The sequence below is a fragment of the Dendrobates tinctorius genome, unplaced genomic scaffold (genome assembly GCF_039654945.1).
Source record: "Dendrobates tinctorius isolate UK_male_01 unplaced genomic scaffold, ASM3965494v1 ptg000214l, whole genome shotgun sequence".
NCBI lineage: Eukaryota > Metazoa > Chordata > Amphibia > Anura > Dendrobatidae > Dendrobates > Dendrobates tinctorius.
Window position 1 is genome coordinate 5,843,534 of NW_027361881.1, and position 19,863 is coordinate 5,863,396.

The 19,863-nt window shown below is 49.7% G+C and overlaps 1 protein-coding gene across 5 annotated transcripts in view; it reads left to right on the forward strand.

Annotated features, from left to right (window-relative positions):
- Positions 1-19,863, forward strand: part of LOC141058762 (pleckstrin homology domain-containing family G member 4B-like) — a 120,087-nt gene that overhangs the window by 75,378 nt on the left and 24,846 nt on the right. For all 5 annotated transcript variants that reach the window (XM_073554970.1, XM_073554968.1, XM_073554969.1 and 2 more), the window contains exons 4-13: positions 14,025-14,204; positions 14,305-14,428; positions 14,680-14,773; positions 15,019-15,105; positions 15,972-16,088; positions 16,161-16,259; positions 16,632-16,780; positions 17,570-17,708; positions 17,794-17,916; positions 17,988-18,179. In XM_073554970.1, coding sequence (XP_073411071.1) covers positions 14,025-14,204; positions 14,305-14,428; positions 14,680-14,773; positions 15,019-15,105; positions 15,972-16,088; positions 16,161-16,259; positions 16,632-16,780; positions 17,570-17,708; positions 17,794-17,916; positions 17,988-18,179 — 1,304 coding nt within the window. The remainder of the gene's footprint in view (positions 1-14,024; positions 14,205-14,304; positions 14,429-14,679; positions 14,774-15,018; positions 15,106-15,971; positions 16,089-16,160; positions 16,260-16,631; positions 16,781-17,569; positions 17,709-17,793; positions 17,917-17,987; positions 18,180-19,863) is intronic.

Genomic DNA, 19,863 nt, shown 5'->3' on the forward strand with positions numbered 1-19,863 from the left:
CGTGTTATTGTAAGATCTCTGCTTGCTGTCACATCCCCGTGTTATTGTAAGATCTCTGCTTGCTGTCACATCCCCGTGTTATTGTAAGATCTCTGCTTGCTGTCACATCCTCGTGTTATTGTAAGATCTCTGCTTCCTGTCACATCCTCGTGTTATTGTAAGATCTCTCCTTGCTGTCACATCCTCGTATTATTGTAAGATCTCTGCTTCCTGTCACATCCCCGTGTTATTGTAAGATCTCTCCTTGCTGTCACATCCTCGTGTTATTGTAAGATCTCTGCTTCCTGTCACATCCCCGTGTTATTGTAAGATCTCTGCTTGCTGTCACATCCCCGTGTTATTGTAAGATCTCTGCTTGCTGTCACATCCCCGTGTTATTGTAAGATCTCTGCTTGCTGTCACATCCTCGTGTTATTGTAAGATCTCTGCTTCCTGTCACATCCTCGTGTTATTGTAAGATCTCTCCTTGCTGTCACATCCTCGTATTATTGTAAGATCTCTGCTTGCTGTCACATCCCCGTGTTATTGTAAGATCTCTGCTTGCTGTCACATCCCCGTGTTATTGTAAGATCTCTGCTTGCTGTCACATCCTCGTGTTATTGTAAGATCTCTGCTTCCTGTCACATCCCCGTGTTATTGTAAGATCTCTCCTTGCTGTCACATCCCCGTGTTTTGTAAGATCTCTGCTTGCTGTCACATCCCCGTGTTATTGTAAGATCTGTGCTTGCTGTCACATCCCCGTGTTATTGTAAGATCTCTCCTTGCTGTCACATCCTCGTGTTATTGTAAGATCTCTGCTTTCTGTCACATCCCCGTGTTATTGTAAGATCTCTGCTTCCTGTCACATCCTCGTGTTATTGTAAGATCTCTCCTTCCTGTCACATCCCCGTGTTATTGTAAGATCTCTCCTTGCTGTCACATCCCCGTGTTTTGTAAGATCTCTGCTTGCTGTCACATCCCCGTGTTATTGTAAGATCTCTGCTTGCTGTCACATCCCCGTGTTATTGTAAGATCTCTGCTTCCTGTCACATCCCCGTGTAATTGTAAGATCTCTGCTTGCTGTCACATCCCCGTGTTATTGTAAGATCTCTGCTTGCTGTCACATCCCCGTGTTATTGTAAGATCTCTCCTTGCTGTCACATCCTCGTGTTATTGTAAGATCTCTGCTTCCTGTCACATCCCCGTGTTATTGTAAGATCTCTCCTTCCTGTCACATCCCCGTGTTATTGTAAGATCTCTGCTTGCTGTCACATCCCCGTGTTATTGAAAGATCTCTCCTTGCTGTCACATCCTCGTGTTATTGTAAGATCTCTGCTTCCTGTCACATCCCCGTGTTATTGTAAGATCTCTGCTTGCGGTCACATCCTCGTGTTATTGTAAGATCTCTGCTTCCTGTCACATCCCCGTGTTATTGTAAGATCTCTCCTTGCTGTCACATCCCCGTGTTATTGTAAGATCTCTGCTTGCTGTCACATCCCCGTGTTATTGTAAGATCTCTGCTTGCTGTCACATCCCCGTGTTATTGTAAGATCTCTGCTTGCTGTCACATCCCCGTGTTATTGTAAGATCTCTGCTTCCTGTCACATCCTCGTGTTATTGTAAGATCTCTCCTTGCTGTCACATCCCCGTGTTATTGTAAGATCTCTGCTTCCTGTCACATCCTCGTGTTATTGTAAGATCTCTCCTTCCTGTCACATCCTCGTGTTATTGTAAGATCTCTGCTTGCTGTCACATCCTCGTGTTATTGTAAGATCTCTCCTTGCTGTCACATCCCCGTGTTATTGTAAGATCTCTGCTTGCTGTCACATCCCCGTGTTATTGTAAGATCTCTGCTTGCTGTCACATCCTCGTGTTATTGTAAGATCTCTGCTTGCTGTCACATCCCCGTGTTATTGTAAGATCTCTGCTTCCTGTCACATCCCCGTGTTATTGTAAGATCTCTCCTTGCTGTCACATCCCCGTGTTATTGTAAGATCTCTGCTTCCTGTCACATCCCCGTGTTATTGTAAGATCTCTCCTTGCTGTCACATCCCCGTGTTATTGTAAGATCTCTCCTTGCTGTCACATCCCCGTGTTTTGTAAGATCTCTGCTTGCTGTCACATCCCCGTGTTATTGTAAGATCTCTGCTTGCTGTCACATCCCCTTGTTTTGTAAGATGTCTGCTTGCTGTCACATCCCCGTGTTATTGTAAGATCTCTGCTTGCTGTCACATCCCCGTGTTATTGTAAGATCTCTGCTTGCTGTCACATCCCCGTGTTATTGTAAGATCTCTGCTTGCTGTCACATCCTCGTGTTATTGTAAGATCTCTGCTTCCTGTCACATCCTCGTGTTATTGTAAGATCTCTCCTTGCTGTCACATCCTCGTATTATTGTAAGATCTCTGCTTCCTGTCACATCCCCGTGTTATTGTAAGATCTCTCCTTGCTGTCACATCCTCGTGTTATTGTAAGATCTCTGCTTCCTGTCACATCCCCGTGTTATTGTAAGATCTCTGCTTGCTGTCACATCCCCGTGTTATTGTAAGATCTCTGCTTGCTGTCACATCCCCGTGTTATTGTAAGATCTCTGCTTGCTGTCACATCCTCGTGTTATTGTAAGATCTCTGCTTCCTGTCACATCCTCGTGTTATTGTAAGATCTCTCCTTGCTGTCACATCCTCGTATTATTGTAAGATCTCTGCTTGCTGTCACATCCCCGTGTTATTGTAAGATCTCTGCTTGCTGTCACATCCCCGTGTTATTGTAAGATCTCTGCTTGCTGTCACATCCTCGTGTTATTGTAAGATCTCTGCTTCCTGTCACATCCCCGTGTTATTGTAAGATCTCTCCTTGCTGTCACATCCCCGTGTTTTGTAAGATCTCTGCTTGCTGTCACATCCCCGTGTTATTGTAAGATCTGTGCTTGCTGTCACATCCCCGTGTTATTGTAAGATCTCTCCTTGCTGTCACATCCTCGTGTTATTGTAAGATCTCTGCTTTCTGTCACATCCCCGTGTTATTGTAAGATCTCTGCTTCCTGTCACATCCTCGTGTTATTGTAAGATCTCTCCTTCCTGTCACATCCCCGTGTTATTGTAAGATCTCTCCTTGCTGTCACATCCCCGTGTTTTGTAAGATCTCTGCTTGCTGTCACATCCCCGTGTTATTGTAAGATCTCTGCTTGCTGTCACATCCCCGTGTTATTGTAAGATCTCTGCTTCCTGTCACATCCCCGTGTAATTGTAAGATCTCTGCTTGCTGTCACATCCCCGTGTTATTGTAAGATCTCTGCTTGCTGTCACATCCCCGTGTTATTGTAAGATCTCTCCTTGCTGTCACATCCTCGTGTTATTGTAAGATCTCTGCTTCCTGTCACATCCCCGTGTTATTGTAAGATCTCTCCTTCCTGTCACATCCCCGTGTTATTGTAAGATCTCTGCTTGCTGTCACATCCCCGTGTTATTGAAAGATCTCTCCTTGCTGTCACATCCTCGTGTTATTGTAAGATCTCTGCTTCCTGTCACATCCCCGTGTTATTGTAAGATCTCTGCTTGCGGTCACATCCTCGTGTTATTGTAAGATCTCTGCTTCCTGTCACATCCCCGTGTTATTGTAAGATCTCTCCTTGCTGTCACATCCCCGTGTTATTGTAAGATCTCTGCTTGCTGTCACATCCCCGTGTTATTGTAAGATCTCTGCTTGCTGTCACATCCCCGTGTTATTGTAAGATCTCTGCTTGCTGTCACATCCCCGTGTTATTGTAAGATCTCTGCTTCCTGTCACATCCTCGTGTTATTGTAAGATCTCTCCTTGCTGTCACATCCCCGTGTTATTGTAAGATCTCTGCTTCCTGTCACATCCTCGTGTTATTGTAAGATCTCTCCTTCCTGTCACATCCTCGTGTTATTGTAAGATCTCTGCTTGCTGTCACATCCTCGTGTTATTGTAAGATCTCTCCTTGCTGTCACATCCCCGTGTTATTGTAAGATCTCTGCTTGCTGTCACATCCCCGTGTTATTGTAAGATCTCTGCTTGCTGTCACATCCTCGTGTTATTGTAAGATCTCTGCTTGCTGTCACATCCCCGTGTTATTGTAAGATCTCTGCTTCCTGTCACATCCCCGTGTTATTGTAAGATCTCTCCTTGCTGTCACATCCCCGTGTTATTGTAAGATCTCTGCTTCCTGTCACATCCCCGTGTTATTGTAAGATCTCTCCTTGCTGTCACATCCCCGTGTTATTGTAAGATCTCTCCTTGCTGTCACATCCCCGTGTTTTGTAAGATCTCTGCTTGCTGTCACATCCCCGTGTTATTGTAAGATCTCTGCTTGCTGTCACATCCCCTTGTTTTGTAAGATGTCTGCTTGCTGTCACATCCCCGTGTTATTGTAAGATCTCTGCTTGCTGTCACATCCCCGTGTTATTGTAAGATCTCTGCTTGCTGTCACATCCACGTGTTTTGTAAGATCTCAGCTTGCTGTCACGTCCCCGTGTTATTGTAAGATCTCTGCTTGCTGTCACATCCTCGTGTTATTGTAAGATCTCTGCTTGCTGTCACGTCCTCGTGTTATTGTAAGATCTCTCCTTGCTGTCACATCCCCGTGTTATTGTAAGATCTCTCCTTGCTGTCACATCCTCGTGTTTTTGTAAGATCTCTGCTTGCTGTCACATCCCCGTGTTTTGTAAGATCTCTGCTTGCTGTCACATCCCCGTGTTATTGTAAGATCTCTGCTTGCTGTCACATCCCCGTGTTATTGTAAGATCTCTGCTTGCTGTCACATCCCCGTGTTTTGTAAGATCTCTGCTTGCTGTCACATCCCCGTGTTTTGTAAGATCTCTGCTTGCTGTCACATCCCCGTGTTTTGTAAGATCTCTCCTTGCTGTCACATCCCCGTGTTTTGTAAGATCTCTGCTTGCTGTCACATCCCCGTGTTATTGTAAGATCTCTCCTTGCTGTCACATCCCCGTGTTATTGTAAGATCTCTGCTTGCTGTCACATCCCCGTGTTATTGTAAGATCTATCCTTGCTGTCACATCCTCGTGTTATTGTAAGATCTCTGCTTGCTGTCACATCCCCGTGTTATTGTAAGATCTCTGCTTGCTGTCACATCCCCGTGTTATTGTAAGATCTCTGCTTGCTGTCACATCCCCGTGTTATTGTAAGATCTCTGCTTGCTGTCACGTCCTCGTGTTATTGTTAGATCTCTGCTTGCTGTCACGTCCTCGTGTTATTGTAAGATCTCTGCTTGCTGTCACGTCCTCGTGTTATTGTTAGATCTCTGCTTGCTGTCACGTCCCCGTGTTATTGTAAGATCTCTCCTTGCTGTCACGTCCTCGTGTTATTGTAAGATCTCTGCTTGCTGTCACATCCTCGTGTTATTGTAAGATCTCTCCTTGCTGTCACGTCCCCGTGTTATTGTAAGATCTCTGCTTGCTGTCACGTCCTCGTGTTATTGTTAGATCTCTGCTTGCTGTCACGTCCCCGTGTTATTGTAAGATCTCTCCTTGCTGTCACGTCCTCGTGTTATTGTAAGATCTCTGCTTGCTGTCACATCCTCGTGTTATTGTAAGATCTCTCCTTGCTGTCACATCCCCGTGTTATTGTAAGATCTCTGCTTGCTGTCACATCCTCGTGTTATTGTAAGATCTCTGCTTGCTGTCACATCCCCGTGTTATTGTAAGATCTCTGCTTGCTGTCACATCCCCGTGTTATTGTAAGATCTCTGCTTGCTGTCACATCCTCGTGTTATTGTAAGATCTCTGCTTGCTGTCACGTCCTCGTGTTATTGTTAGATCTCTGCTTGCTGTCACATCCCCGTGTTATTGTAAGATCTCTCCTTGCTGTCACATCCCCGTGTTATTGTAAGATCTCTCCTTGCTGTCACATCCTCGTGTTATTGTAAGATCTCTGCTTGCTGTCACATCCTCGTGTTATTGTAAGATCTCTCCTTGCTGTCACATCCTCGTGTTATTGTAAGATCTCTGCTTGCTGTCACATCCTCGTGTTATTGTAAGATCTCTGCTTGCTGTCACATCCCCGTGTTATTGTAAGATCTCTGCTTACTGTCACATCCCCGTGTTATTGTAAGATCTCTGCTTGCTGTCACATCCTCGTGTTATTGTAAGATCTCTCCTTCCTGTCACATCCCCGTGTTATTGTAAGATCTCTGCTTGCTGTCACATCCTCGTGTTATTGTAAGATCTCTCCTTCCTGTCACATCCCCGTGTTATTGTAAGATCTCTGCTTGCTGTCACATCCCCGTGTTATTGTAAGATCTCTCCTTCCTGTCACATCCCCGTGTTATTGTAAGATCTCTGCTTGCTGTCACATCCCCGTGTTATTGTAAGATCTCTCCTTGCTGTCACATCCCCGTGTTATTGTAAGATCTCTGCTTGCTGTCACATCCCCGTGTTATTGTAAGATCTCTGCTTGCTGTCACATCCCCGTGTTATTGTAAGATCTCTCCTTGCTGTCACATCCCCGTGTTATTGTAAGATCTCTGCTTGCTGTCACATCCCCGTGTTATTGTAAGATCTCTGCTTGCTGTCACATCCCCGTGTTATTGTAAGATCTCTCCTTGCTGTCACATCCCCGTGTTATTGTAAGATCTCTCCTTGCTGTCACATCCCCGTGTTATTGTAAGATCTCTGCTTGCTGTCACATCCCCGTGTTATTGTAAGATCTCTGCTTGCTGTCACATCCTCGTGTTATTGTAAGATCTCTCCTTGCTGTCACATCCCCGTGTTATTGTAAGATCTCTGCTTGCTGTCACATCCCCGTGTTTAGTAGACGAGGAATTACAGTGAAGTGATCAGAAAGTTGTAGAACTTTGTGTTCCCCTCTGGTGACTGCTCAGAATACGCTGCTGTGTACCGGAGGGAGAAGACGGTTTCTGGCTATTCCATGACTGGTGTCCTGCATTTTTCACCAGTTTGCCCTCTGCAGGTTCACTCTCTAATTCTCAGTTGTCTCTGAGCTAGTGGGTGATGACTGGCTGACTTTGAGGTCTCCATACACAGCACACTCAGAGAAGAGGGACTCCTGCTCTCTATGTAGCACATGCTCAGAATCATCAGTAACACATGGAGGACATTATACAGCAGCACTGTGCAGTGTAGCTGGGAGTCCAGCTGTGGGGGTGAGAAAACACTTACTGGAAATCGGTATGAAGGACATGATATAGCAGTGCAGAGCAGTGTGACAGTGAAACCAGCTCTGTGATGAGATAAAACACCTACAGAAAAGAAACAGCATGGTGGTCAGTATATAGCAGTTTAGCTGTTATTGCAACTGTTGGGTGAAAAAAAAATTACTAGAAAGCAACATGAAGGCATGATATAGCAGCGCTAAGCAGTGAAACCAGCTAAGGGATGAGATAAAACACTGGCTGGAAAGCAGCAGCATGTATGACTTCATACAGCAGTGTAGCTGTGATTCCAGATGTAGGGTAAGATAAACCACCTATTCAGAAGCATCATGGGGGACGTTACGTAGCTGGTTGATTTCAGCTGTGGAGTGAGATAAAACACTTATTGGAAAGCAGCAGCATAGGAGACATGTACAATGCTCAAAAATTAAAGGGAACACTCAAATAGCACATCCTAGATGTGAATGAATGAAGTGTTCTCATTGGATACTTTGTTCTGTACAAAGTTGAATGTGCTGACAACAAAATCACACAAAAATCATCAAATCTATTAACCAATGGAGGCCTGGATATGGAGTCACACACAAAATTAAAGTGGAATGTAATGTCCTTAAGACAAGTCAAAATGAGGCTCAGTAGTGTGTGCGGCCCTCCAAAGAAAAGCCGCCCCAGACCATTACTGACCCACTGCCACACTGGTCATGCTGGAGGATGTTGCAGGCAGCAGATCGCTCTCCACGGCGTCTCCACACTCTCACGTCTGTCACGTGCTCAGTGTGATCCTGCTTTCATCTGTGAAGAGCACAGGGCGCCAATTTGCCAATCCTGGTGTTCTGTGGCAAATGCCAAGCGTCCTGCATGGTGTTGGGCTCTGAGCACAACCCCCATCTGTGGACGTCGGGCTCTCAGACCATCCTCAGAGTCGATTTCTATCCGTTTGTGCAGACACATGCACATTTTTGGCCTTCTGGAGGTCATTTTGCAGGGCTCTGGCAGTGCTCCTCCTGTTACTCCTTGCACAAAGGCGGAGGTAGCGGTCCTGCTGCTGGGTTGTTACCCTCCTACGGCTCCCTCCACGTCTCCTGGTGTACTGGCCTGTCTACTGCGCCTCTGGACACTACGCTGACAGACACAGCAAACCTTCTTGCCACAGCTCGCATTGATGTGCCATCCTGGATGAGCTGCACTACCTGAGCCACTTGTTTGGGTTGTAGAGTCCGTCTCATGCTACCACAAGTGTGAAAGCACAACCAACATTCAAATGTGACCAAAACATCAGCCAGAAAGCATTGGTACTGAGATGTGGTCTGTGGTCCCCACCTGCAGAACCACTCCTGTATTGAGGGGGTCTTGATAATTGCCAATAATTTCCATCTGTCTATTCCATTTGCACAGCAGCATGTGACATTGATTGTCAGTCAGTGCTGCTTCCGAAGTGGACAGTTTCATTTCACAGAAGATTGATTTACCCGGAGTTATATTCTGTTGTTTGTGTTCCCTTTATTTTTTTGAGCAGTGTATATAGCAGTGTAGCTGTGAATCTAGTTCTGGGGGTGAGAAAAAAAAACTTTTTTAGAAAGGAGTGTGTCTCTGCCTCTCATTCTGGTCTCCATAGACTTGTAGTAATAATAATAATAATAATAATAATAATAATAAATGTTATTTCTATAGCCCCGACATATTCCGCAGCACTTTACATTTCAGAGGGGACTTGTACAGACAATAGACATTACAGCATAACAATAATCACATAGATCATAACAGATACCAAGAGGAATGAGGGCCCTGCTCGCAAGCTTACAGTCTATGAGGGAAAAAGGGGAGACATGAAAGGTGGGTGTTAACAGTTGCCCTGATTGTATGGACCAGCCATAATGTTAAGTGTGTAACAGTACAGACACAGAGGGCTAATGGATGCATAAAGCATGTGGGAACATGATGCGGGGAACCTGGTTATGGTAAAACTTTTGGCTGTGCCACACAGGGATAGATTAGGTTAATGTGTTGAGGCGATAGGCCAGTCTGAATAAATGCATTTTCAGGGCACGCTTAAAATTGTGGGGATTGGGGACTAATCGTATTGACCTGGGAAGTGCATTCCAAAGAATTGGCGCAGCACGTGTAAAGTCTTGGAGACGGGAGTGGGAGGTTCTGACTATTGAGGATACTAACCTCAGGTCATCAGCAGAACGGAGGGCGCGGGTAGGGTGGTATACTGAAACAAGGGAGGAGATGTAGGGTGGTGCTGAGCCATGGAGGGCTTTGTGGGTGAGGGTAATAAGTTTATACTGAATTCTGGAGTGGATGGGTAGCCAGTGTAATGCCTGGCACAAGGTAGAGGCATCGGTGTAACGATTGGTGAGGAATATGATCCTGGCTGCAGCATTCAAGACAGATTGGAGAGGGGAGAGTTTGGTAAGAGAGACCGATTAGAAGAGAGTTACAATAGTCGAGACGAGAATGAATAAGAGAAACAGTAAGAGTTTTTGCAGAGTCAAAGGTAAGAAAAGGTCGAATTCTAGAAATGTTTTTGAGGTGCAGATGACAAGAGCGAGCCAGTGATCGAATGTGGGGGGCAAAGGAAAGCTCGGAATCAAGTATGACCCCAAGACAGCGGGCATGTTGCTGGGGAGTAATAGTGGAACCACACACAGAAATGGCAATGTCGGGTATAGGTACATTAGCAGGAGGAAACACCAGGAGTTCAGTCTTTGATAGGTTCAGTTTCAGATATAGTGAGGACATGATGTTAGACACAGCGTTTAGACAATTACCGGTGTTTTCTAGAAAGGCTGGCGTGATGTCAGGAGAAGAAGCGTATAATTGGGTGTCATCAGCATAGAGATGGTACTGGAAACCAAAACTACTGATTGTTGACCAATAGGGGCAGTGTACGAAGAGGAGGGGGCCTAGGACTGATCCTTGGGGGACCCCAACAGTAAGGGGAAGATGAGAGGAGGAGGAACCGGCAAAAGATACAGTAAAGGAGCGGTCAGAGAGATAGGAGGAGAACCAGGAGAGAACGGTGTCCTTGAGGCCAATGGAATGGAGCATAGTGAGGAGGAGCTGATGATCCACAGTGTTGAATGCTGCAGAGAGATCCAAGAGAATTAGCATGGAGTAGTGACCATTTGATTTAGCTGTTAGCAGATCATTAGAGACATTAGTGAGGGCAGTTTCAGTAGAGTGTAAAGAGCGGAAACCGGATTGGAGAGGGTCGAGAAGAGAGTTTTCTGAGAGATAGCGGATAAGACGGGAGTGGACCAGGCGTTCCAGGAGTTTAGAGATGAAGGGAAGATTAGAGACAGGTCTATAGTTAGCGGCACAGTTTTGGTCGAGGGATGGTTTTTTAAGTAGTGGATGTATGATGGCATGCTTAAATAAGGAAGGAAAGATACCAGAAGAGAGAGAGAGGTTAAATATTTTAGTTAGGTGAGGGGTGACAGCAGGGGAAAGGGACTGGAGGAGATGTGACGGAAATGGGTCACTGGTGCAGGTGGTTGGGCGAGAAGATGCAAGGAGCCTGCTTACTTCTTCTTCTGTGACTGGTTCAAAATCAGAGAGTGAGTTCGATGCAGTGGGGGAGGGAGGACAGTGCATGGTATGAGGGGATTGGGAGATAATTTCCTGTCGGATCTGGTCAATTTTTTCTTTGAAGTAATTGGCCAGATCGTCAGCTCGGAGCTCCGTGGTTGGGGCCTGTACTCTTGGATTGAGTAGAGAATGAAAAGTGTCAAAGAGACGTTTCGGGTTATTGGACAGTGAGGTGATGAGGGTGCTGAAATAGGTTTGTTTGGAGAGGTGAAGGGCAGTGTTGTATGTTCTAAGCATAAACTTATAATGGATGAAATCTTCGTGTAGATTGGATTTTCTCCACAGACGTTCGGCGCACCTGGAGCACCGCTGCAGGAAACGTGTTTGCACCGTGTGCCAGGGTTGTCGCCGTCTGCGTTGTGGTGTTCTATGTATAGGGGGTGCAAATTCATCCAGGGCACTTTGAAGTGTTTCATTGTAATGCTTCAGTGCAGAATCAGGACATGAAAGGGAGGAGATAGGGGCCAATGAAGACTGCAAGTTCTTCAGAAGTTTCTGGGTGTTAATGGCCTGTATGTTTCTATAAGTCTGGACAGTGGGGGTGACCTGAGCAGCCTGGCAGTTCTTGATAGAGAATGAAAGAAGATTGTGGTCAGAGAGCGGGAGAGGGGAGTTTGCAAAATCATCCACTGCACAAAGCCGAGAGAAGACCAAGTCGAGGGAGTTTCCCGTCTTCATGCGTTGGAGAATTAGTAAGCTGCGAAAGGCCAAACGAGGAGGTTAGAGATAAAAGGTGAGTAGCAGATGGGGAGAGGGGAAGAGCAATGGGGATGTTGAAATCTCCCATGATGAGGGTAGGGATGTCACAGGAGAGAAAATGTGGAAGCCAAGTGGCAAAATGATCCAGGAACTGATGGGAGGGGCCGGGAGGACGATACACCACCGCCACTCGCATGGAGAAGGGGGTGTAGAGTCTGACGGCATGGACCTCAAAAGAAGGGAAGATAAGTGAGGGTACTTGAGGGATAACCTGAAAGGTACATTTGGGTAATAGGAGCAGACCAACGCCTCCACCAGCTCTATTGTCTGATCTTGGGGTATGAGAGAAGTGTAGTCCCCCGTATGAAAGAGCAGCAGCAGCGGTAGTGTCTGACTGCTGGATCCAGGTTTCAGTAAGAGCCAGGAGGTTAAGAGAATTAGAAAGGAAAAAGTCATGGATGAAGGAGAGTTTGTTACACACGGAGCGAGAATTCCAAAGTACACAATTAAGAGAGACAGATGGCATGCAGGGAATATTAATAAGATTAACTTCAAAAACATTTCTAGAATTCGACCTTTTCTTTCTTTTGACTCTGCAAAAACTCTTACTGTTTCTCTTATTCATTCTCGTCTCGACTATTGTAACTCTCTTCTAATCGGTCTCCCTCTTACCAAACTCTCCCCCCTCCAATCTGTCTTGAATGCTGCAGCCAGGATCATATTCCTCACCAATCGTTACACCGATGCCTCTACCTTGTGCCAGTCATTACACTGGCTACCCATCCACTCCAGAATTCAGTATAAACTTATTACCCTCACCCACAAAGCCCTCCATGGCTCAGCACCACCCTACATCTCCTCCCTTGTTTCAGTATACCACCCTACCCGCGCCCTCCGTTCTGCTGATGACCTGAGGTTAGTATCCTCAATAGTCAGAACCTCCCACTCCCGTCTCCAAGACTTTACACGTGCCGTGCCAATTCTTTGGAATGCACTTCCCAGGTCAATACGATTAGTCCCCAATCCCCACAATTTTAAGCGTGTCCTGAAAACGCATTTATTCAGACTGGCCTACCACCCCAACACATTGACCTAATCTATCCCTGTGTGGCAGAGCCAAAAGTTCTACCATAACCAGGTTCCCAGCATCATGTTCCCACGCGCTTTATGCATCCATTAGCCCTCTGTGTCTGTACTGTTACACACTTAACATTATGGCTGGTCCATACAATCAGGGCAACTGTTACCACCCACCTTTCGTGTCTCTCTCTTTCCTCATAGACTGTAAGCTTGCGAGCAGGGCCCTCACTCCTCTTGGTATTTGTTATAATCTACTGTATGTGATTATTGTTATGCTGTAATGTCTATTGTCTGTACAAATCCCCTCTGAAATGTAAAGTGCTGCGGAATATGTCGGCGCTATAGAAATAAAAATTATTATTATTATTATTATTATTAGAGGGGTTTCTGAGTGTAGCAGTGGGGGGGTTTGACTTTCTATAACATGGGGGACCAGGGTTGGGAGCAATGTCTCCTGCGACTAGGAGAAGGAGGATAGAAAGAGTGAGCAGATGGTTAAGTGATTTGTGAGAGCGTCTCTGATGTTGAATGGTGGGACTGACTGGATCTGTGCAGTTTAACAACGTGAAAAGAGCGTGAGTGCTATACATAGGAGAGGAAAGGAGTGAGGGGCCAATATGGACGGAGTGTAGAGAGTTAATGCCAGGGCGGTGGATGTGTGTGAATGCAGCGGCCAGGATTAAAATTACACAAATGCATATGGTATATATTTGTTGTACTCCAAATGTACAGGGAGTAGATGTATATAAATGTCTTACCTGTCTCCTGCCCTGTCTAACTGCCATGTTATAACTGCCAGTACTTTGATAAACTGTACTTGGATAAAGTGTGCATAAATGCTATCCCCAAGCTATGTCTGAATATATAGGAGGATAAGACTTTTAGAACTTTTTTTTTTTTTTTGGGCTCTCTCTCTTCTCGTTAATCAATCACACTAAATTGAGACACCAGGACCGAACTTGTACAGGCAGCTGTAATGTGGCTCCTCAGTGACCTTGCTGAAGGCCAGAATTTCTGTATTTCAGAGTGACTATTGAGTTTTAGAGGCAGAGGGGAAGGGGCTCATAAGTGGAGAAAGAAGCAGATTCCTCTGATAAGATGTTACACGCTTCCTTATATTTCGTTTTACTATTGGATGACTATAAAGCAGGAGCAGAAGTTTATTGCTAAGATCGGGGTCACCTACTCCCTGCAGAGCCACTTCCCCTTGATTTTTGGGGGTCCCCAGCAGGTTGAGATTGTGACGCTCCAGTTCATTCTCTATGGGACTGCAGGAAATCAATCCTGTTCCTGGGGTTATCTGGCACTGTGTGTGTCGGGCCTGTGGTGGGGTCACCACCACAGCTGTAAGGAGCATCTATCCTCAGTCTTGCTGACTGTTTCCAATAACATCCAGCTGAATTTTGAATGCAGCTCTGGAGTATTTCATCTTGTACAGGAAGAAATCCCCCGTCCTACTACATGAGTGTGATGACTGCTATAGATTCGCCAGCAGGTTTCTAACAAGTTCCCTCTGATTTACAGGACGATGTGCTGATCAGGAGCGGACCCCAGAAATCCGGGCGGAGAGAGACCCCGCTCCAGTATGGCCGCACAACCTGAACTCCCCGATTGTCTGCAGGAAAAGTGAGAGTCGGACCCGTCCCTGGCGGGTGCAGGACATTGACGCGGACGTGCTGATGAGCGGCGTTGGGTACCTGCCCGGTGAGCGGACTCCGTGTACTCGCACAGCTGCAGGGGCGTCACATTGTTACGGTAGGACTAGCGACCGCCGCTCTCCGGCTCATCTACCGTCTCTTTCTAGGCACACGGGACCGGAGCGGCCGCGCGCTGATGATCATCAACACCCGTAACACTTGCTGGCTGAACCCGCGCTGCACCGCGGCCGAGCTGGGGCGGCTCTTGCTCTACTTCCACAGCACCGTACGGTGAGCGCTCCTCCTCCGCTTGCTGGCATAGCGCTGGGGTCTCCTGCATTTATAGGCGGTGCTCCTGGGTTTACAGGTCTTTCCTTTTGAAAAGTTTTACAACTTTTGGAGCAAACTTTTAATTGTAAAGCCTCGGTGTGTTCCACGGAGGGAAACTCTTAGCGACGGCGTGAGCCCGTGGGCGTCCGGTCTGAACGTGTCATGGCCGCCCTCTGATCGGCGCCGTTCACACCTTATTCTTCCCTCCCCAGGAAAGACGGCAGAGCTCTGGGCCTGACGCTGCTGGTGGACGCTCGGCGCTGCTCCCCGGTACCAGCCTTGTTCAAAGCCATCCATATCGTGCAGGTAGCGGAACAGAAGGATCATTGGGGGGATTTGTCCCAAGGGTTGGCGCCATTTCCCGCTGTAATGGGACGGCTTAGTATCTGGGGTGTCCGAGCCTGACAGGGCAGTGGTCTGCAGGACCCTGCGTACGATTGATGTGCCCGACCCTGCGTCGTCCACACACCTCACATGGTGCTTGACCTCCAGGTGGGTATAACCTGATGTAGCAGAGCTGCAGTAATAAGCGTCACGTCCCTCTGTTCCAGGCCGCCATCCCCCATTGTGTCCATGGAGTATTACTTCTGGTGGAGAAGGATCTGGTCCTGTCCTCGGAGAGACCGCCTGGGGTGCAGGTAAGGCGCGGCGGCCTGTGCTGGTGCAGAGGAATGGCTGGATATAGCAGATTAGTGACTGCAGTGTCAGCGTGAGCCCCCGGGAGCAGGAAGGCAGCCGGCGCTCGGGCTACAGGTGCTAATGTTGTCACTGAGCCGTGATGTGAGCGGTCCGCGACCCTGCGTCTCCCCCCCCCCCCCCCGCTCTCAGTGACGCCTCCTGGGTCGTCTGGTTAAGGGTCTCCCTAATTGTTCTGAAATCCAATCATCCCCTCAGTAATGTCTGACTGATTGTGACAAGGCATATGGGGGTCTGCTCTGAGGCGTGCTGCGCTCGCCCGCGGGGTCCCCAGGGGCCGCACAGAGGTGACGATTAGCATAGCTCAGAGCCTGACCCCGACTCTGCGTCCAGCGGCCACAATGGAGCCCCAGACAGGCGTCGCACCCAGACCCTGCGCTCGGGTCATTAGGGCGAAATAGCAGAACAATGTGGGGGGCCGAACCCCGACCCCCGGAGATAGGAAGAGTTATAGAAGCACCAGGGGGAACGTGTCTGCGGGTGGGGGGTGTAGATGGAGAATGTGGACTGACCAGATTACTCCTGTGTTACAGGCCGAGGTTGTAAGATCTCTGCTTGCTGTCAGTGACCGGAGGAACAGACGGAGCGTTTGCTGCATTGTGCACAGCTCAGATACATTGTAATGAATGATCCTCAGACGGGATACAATTGTGACAAACCCTCAGCTCTGAGAAGCATTAGGATCTGAAATGTGAACTCTTCTATTCACTGACAGCCGGCGGAAATATTGAAAACGTTGCGGAATTAAAACCCAATCTGTTACTAAGCGTCAGCAGGTTTGTGATTTCTGCGTCTTCTCGTCCTGCAGTTTGACGTCCTCACGTCGGTGAAGTCTCTGCACAAACACGTGGAGGCGTCCCAGCTCCCCCCCGCGTTCAGTGGCACGTTCCCATACTGTCACCAGGACTGGCTGACGTTCCGCACGGTGAGTGACCGATGCCGTCCGCGGCGATGGCTGACGCAAAAACGTCTTCACTGTTTTCTTTTCTTCCTGTAGAAGTTGGAGAAGTTACAAGACGGCTGCTGCGATGCTTGCGCCTTCCTGCACACCGCCATCCAGAGCATGCACGGCGGCTCCCTGCCCGACAAGGCCGAGGTGCGGCGTCCGGAATAAGTGGCCTTATCTACCCTGCCTGTCCACGTAGATGACCCGTGCCTCCAAGGGTTAAAAATAATAACGCCTATTAAAAAAAAAAATCTGATTGGCAAAGCATCGCCCATGTGACCAGTGCGGAGGGTCAGACCCGTGCACTCCCACAGCTGAGGGTTCGGTGCAATGTACCCTGCACTCCTGATACATTATTTAACTTGCAGTGATACATTGTAGCAAAACCTCAGCGGATCAGATGCAGCCGTGGGAATCCTATACTCTTCCTGTGATGTTTGTGCCACATTCCTGGCAGCACGTGAGCGGTCCGGCGGGTAGACGGCGCCCCCCGTGTAACGTGATGTGTCTTCCCTCTGGCAGGAGGCCAGTCTGCAGCTGACGCGCTTCGACCACTTGATGAAGGCCGTGCTGGAAGATGCGAGACTGGTGACGCTGCAGACAGAAGGGGGCGCCGTGCTGGCCAGACTGAGGAAGGAGGAGTCGTGTGTCGCTCTCACCGAGGATTACAGGTAGGGGGCGACGTCACCGGATCGCTCTGATCCCCAGCAGGTTTGGAGCAATTGTTGCTCATCATTCCCCAAGATCTCTGCTATCTGTCAGTAAATAGAAACATTGCTATGTAAAAAGCGGATATCCGTCACAGCTGAGGGTTTGCTACAATTGCATCATTTCGAAACGGATTAGACATGTTTACCTTCTCTGATACAATGTAACAAACGTCTTCGAATCAGAACTGAAGAGCGAGAACGTGACAGCAAGCAGAGATCTTGGATGCATGCGATCAGGTATGGAGTCGGAATGTGACGGCTCCTTTAAGGCGTGAGAGTGGCGGCGGCTGATACTGGAGGAAGCCGGGGTTATCCGCCAGTCGGGTCCTGGCCGCGGCTTTTTCCCGTCTCTCCGGAGCGCCACTGCGCCGTGTCTGGAATTCCATTGAAGCTGCTGGAATTGTGAAATGTTTTCCCCGATCGTCACCGCATTTTCTGGCACCAAACCCTCCGCGATCACTCAGGAGCGGAGCGGCCGCACCCTGCAGGGGGACGAGAGGGGCCGCGACCATATCAAAGTGACCCCAGTCACTGGCGTCAGCGTTGGGGTCTGTTCACACCTCATGTGGCCACGTTCCCAGAGACGCCTTATGGAACTCAGGCTATAGCTGCTGCAGAACCTCTTTTTGAGGAGTAAGGTTTGAGGCAGACGGGGCACCATGTGTTATATGAAGCGCTGCAGCTGCTGCAGAACCTCTTTTGAAGGGCGAACAAGGCAGGTTCTTGTGATGCGGTTTCTCTCTCTTCTAGGGAGGCGATGGACCTGGCGGCCGAGCTGTATGACCGGGTGGATGAAGGCGTGCACCGCCTGGTGCGGCTGTCTAACCAGCACATTCAGGAGCTGGAGCTGGTCTTCGAGTCCGCAGCCTTCGAGGAGCGGTTTCAGGAGGTGAGACTCTGCCGTCTGATGAGATATTCCGGATTACCGGACAGCCTTGTCCTGGATTATCGGATTATGATCTGCTTTCCTCCAGGTCGGCGGCTGGATAGAGAATGTGGGCGAGCGTCTTCTTGAGGATTGCAGCGTCCTGGAAGATTCCCTGGAGGTTCTTCTTCAGACGCAGAGACGCTTCCGTGAATTTGACGGCGTGGCGCGTGTAAGTGGCGGCTGCAGACGCTTGGCCTCCTCGGGGTGCGCCTCTGACGCTGCGGCCCTGTCTTCTTCCAGGAGTACTGCAGCCGTGGGCAGGATCTGCTCCGGCCCATGCAGCGGTGGCAGAGCCTCTCCTCTCCCGACGCTCAGCGGTACGTGCTCCGGGTGCAGAGGTGTCAGGAGAAGGTGGACGCGTTCTCCCGCAGGCTGGAGGAGAGCAGGGAGCGGCTGCAGAAGACCCTCACGCTCTACCAGTTCTTTGACAAGGTCAGTGAATAAGTCACCAACAATGACAGGTTACTACCTCTGCTTGCTGGCTGCTGCTGTGTCTCCCGGTCTGCTGCAGTGTCTTGCGTTATGGACGTCTGAATGCTCCCTCCTGTTTCAGAAGCTCAGGCTGCTAATCAGATTATCCCCCATGCTTTATACTGCAACTCTGCCTAATAATCCAGGACAGCTTCATGAAAAAACGGCTACGAAAAAATGCTGGGATCTGCAGTGCAGGAGCTCGCGGCGGACGGTTCTCTTCGTTTTGGCGCTTGCAGCTGACGGCTGAGGTGGACGCACTGCATAAAGCGGAGATTTTATAATATGTAAATGGCTCCAGATGTTGTGCTCAGGTCCGGTCTCGTGACTCCCACCACAAACGGCTTCTTTTTCCAGGGCTGTCCCGTTATTCTACGCTCCGGGCGTCGCTGCACACTCTGCTCCAACACGAATCAGAGGCGATTGGGCCCGATCACTGTAACGGCTCTCCTCTTCCCTCTGGTGGACACAGCTGGTACTGCAGGCTCATGTCACAGGCTGCGTCTACATTTTTTATTCCCATTTTTTTTTTTGTTATTGTACAATTTTTGGCTACTAAACCTCATCTGGTGTCTCCTGATAATGCTGAAAAGGCCAGGCTCTGACAGGCGCTGCAGTGACGTGTGTGTATAAACCATGTCATGGCCTGTGGGGGTCCCAGGACTGAGGGTCCGTCTGCAGTGCTGCAGCCCCTTGGCTCGCACACACCTGCAGCCCCCCATGTACCAGTGTATACATTGATGCAATGGCTCAGTGTCCATTAATCAGAGCCGCCATACCCGAGACCCTCAGTCCGTCTGTAGAGACGGGGGGTTCCCTGGAGTCTGCGGCCTCCGCGCACTGATTGTGGACAGAGCAACGATTGACAGGCCGTGTGCGGTATCCTCATCATGGCGTCCTGACGGGAGTCGCTCCGGTGGCCGAGCACAAGGAATGTAGCAGCTGATAGACAGGAGAGACGCGGGGAGCGCGGCCTCCCGAGGAGAGGAGAGACGCGGGGAGCGCGGCCCCCCGAGGAGGAGAGACGCGGGGAGCGCGGCCCCCCGAGGAGGAGAGACGCGGGGAGCGCGGCCTCCCGAGGAGAGGAGAGACGCGGGGAGCGCGGCCCCCCGAGGAGAGGAGAGACGCGGGGAGCGCGGCCCCCCGAGGAGAGGAGAGACGCGGGGAGCGCGGCCCCCCGAGGAGAGGAGAGACGCGGGGAGCGCGGCCCCCCGAGGAGAGGAGAGACGCGGGGAGCGCGGCCCCCCGAGGAGAGGAGAGACGCGGGGAGCGCGGCCCCCCGAGGAGAGGAGAGACGCGGGGAGCGCGGCCCCCCGAGGAGAGGAGAGACGCGGGGAGCGCGGCCCCCCGAGGAGAGGAGAGACGCGGGGAGCGCGGCCCCCCGAGGAGAGGAGAGACGCGGGGAGCGCGGCCCCCCGAGGAGAGGAGAGACGCGGGGAGCGCGGCCCCCCGAGGAGAGGAGAGACGCGGGGAGCGCGGCCCCCCGAGGAGAGGAGAGACGCGGGGAGCGCGGCCCCCCGAGGAGAGGAGAGACGCGGGGAGCGCGGCCCCCCGAGGAGAGGAGAGACGCGGGGAGCGCGGCCCCCCGAGGAGAGGAGAGACGCGGGGAGCGCGGCCCCCCGAGGAGAGGAGAGACGCGGGGAGC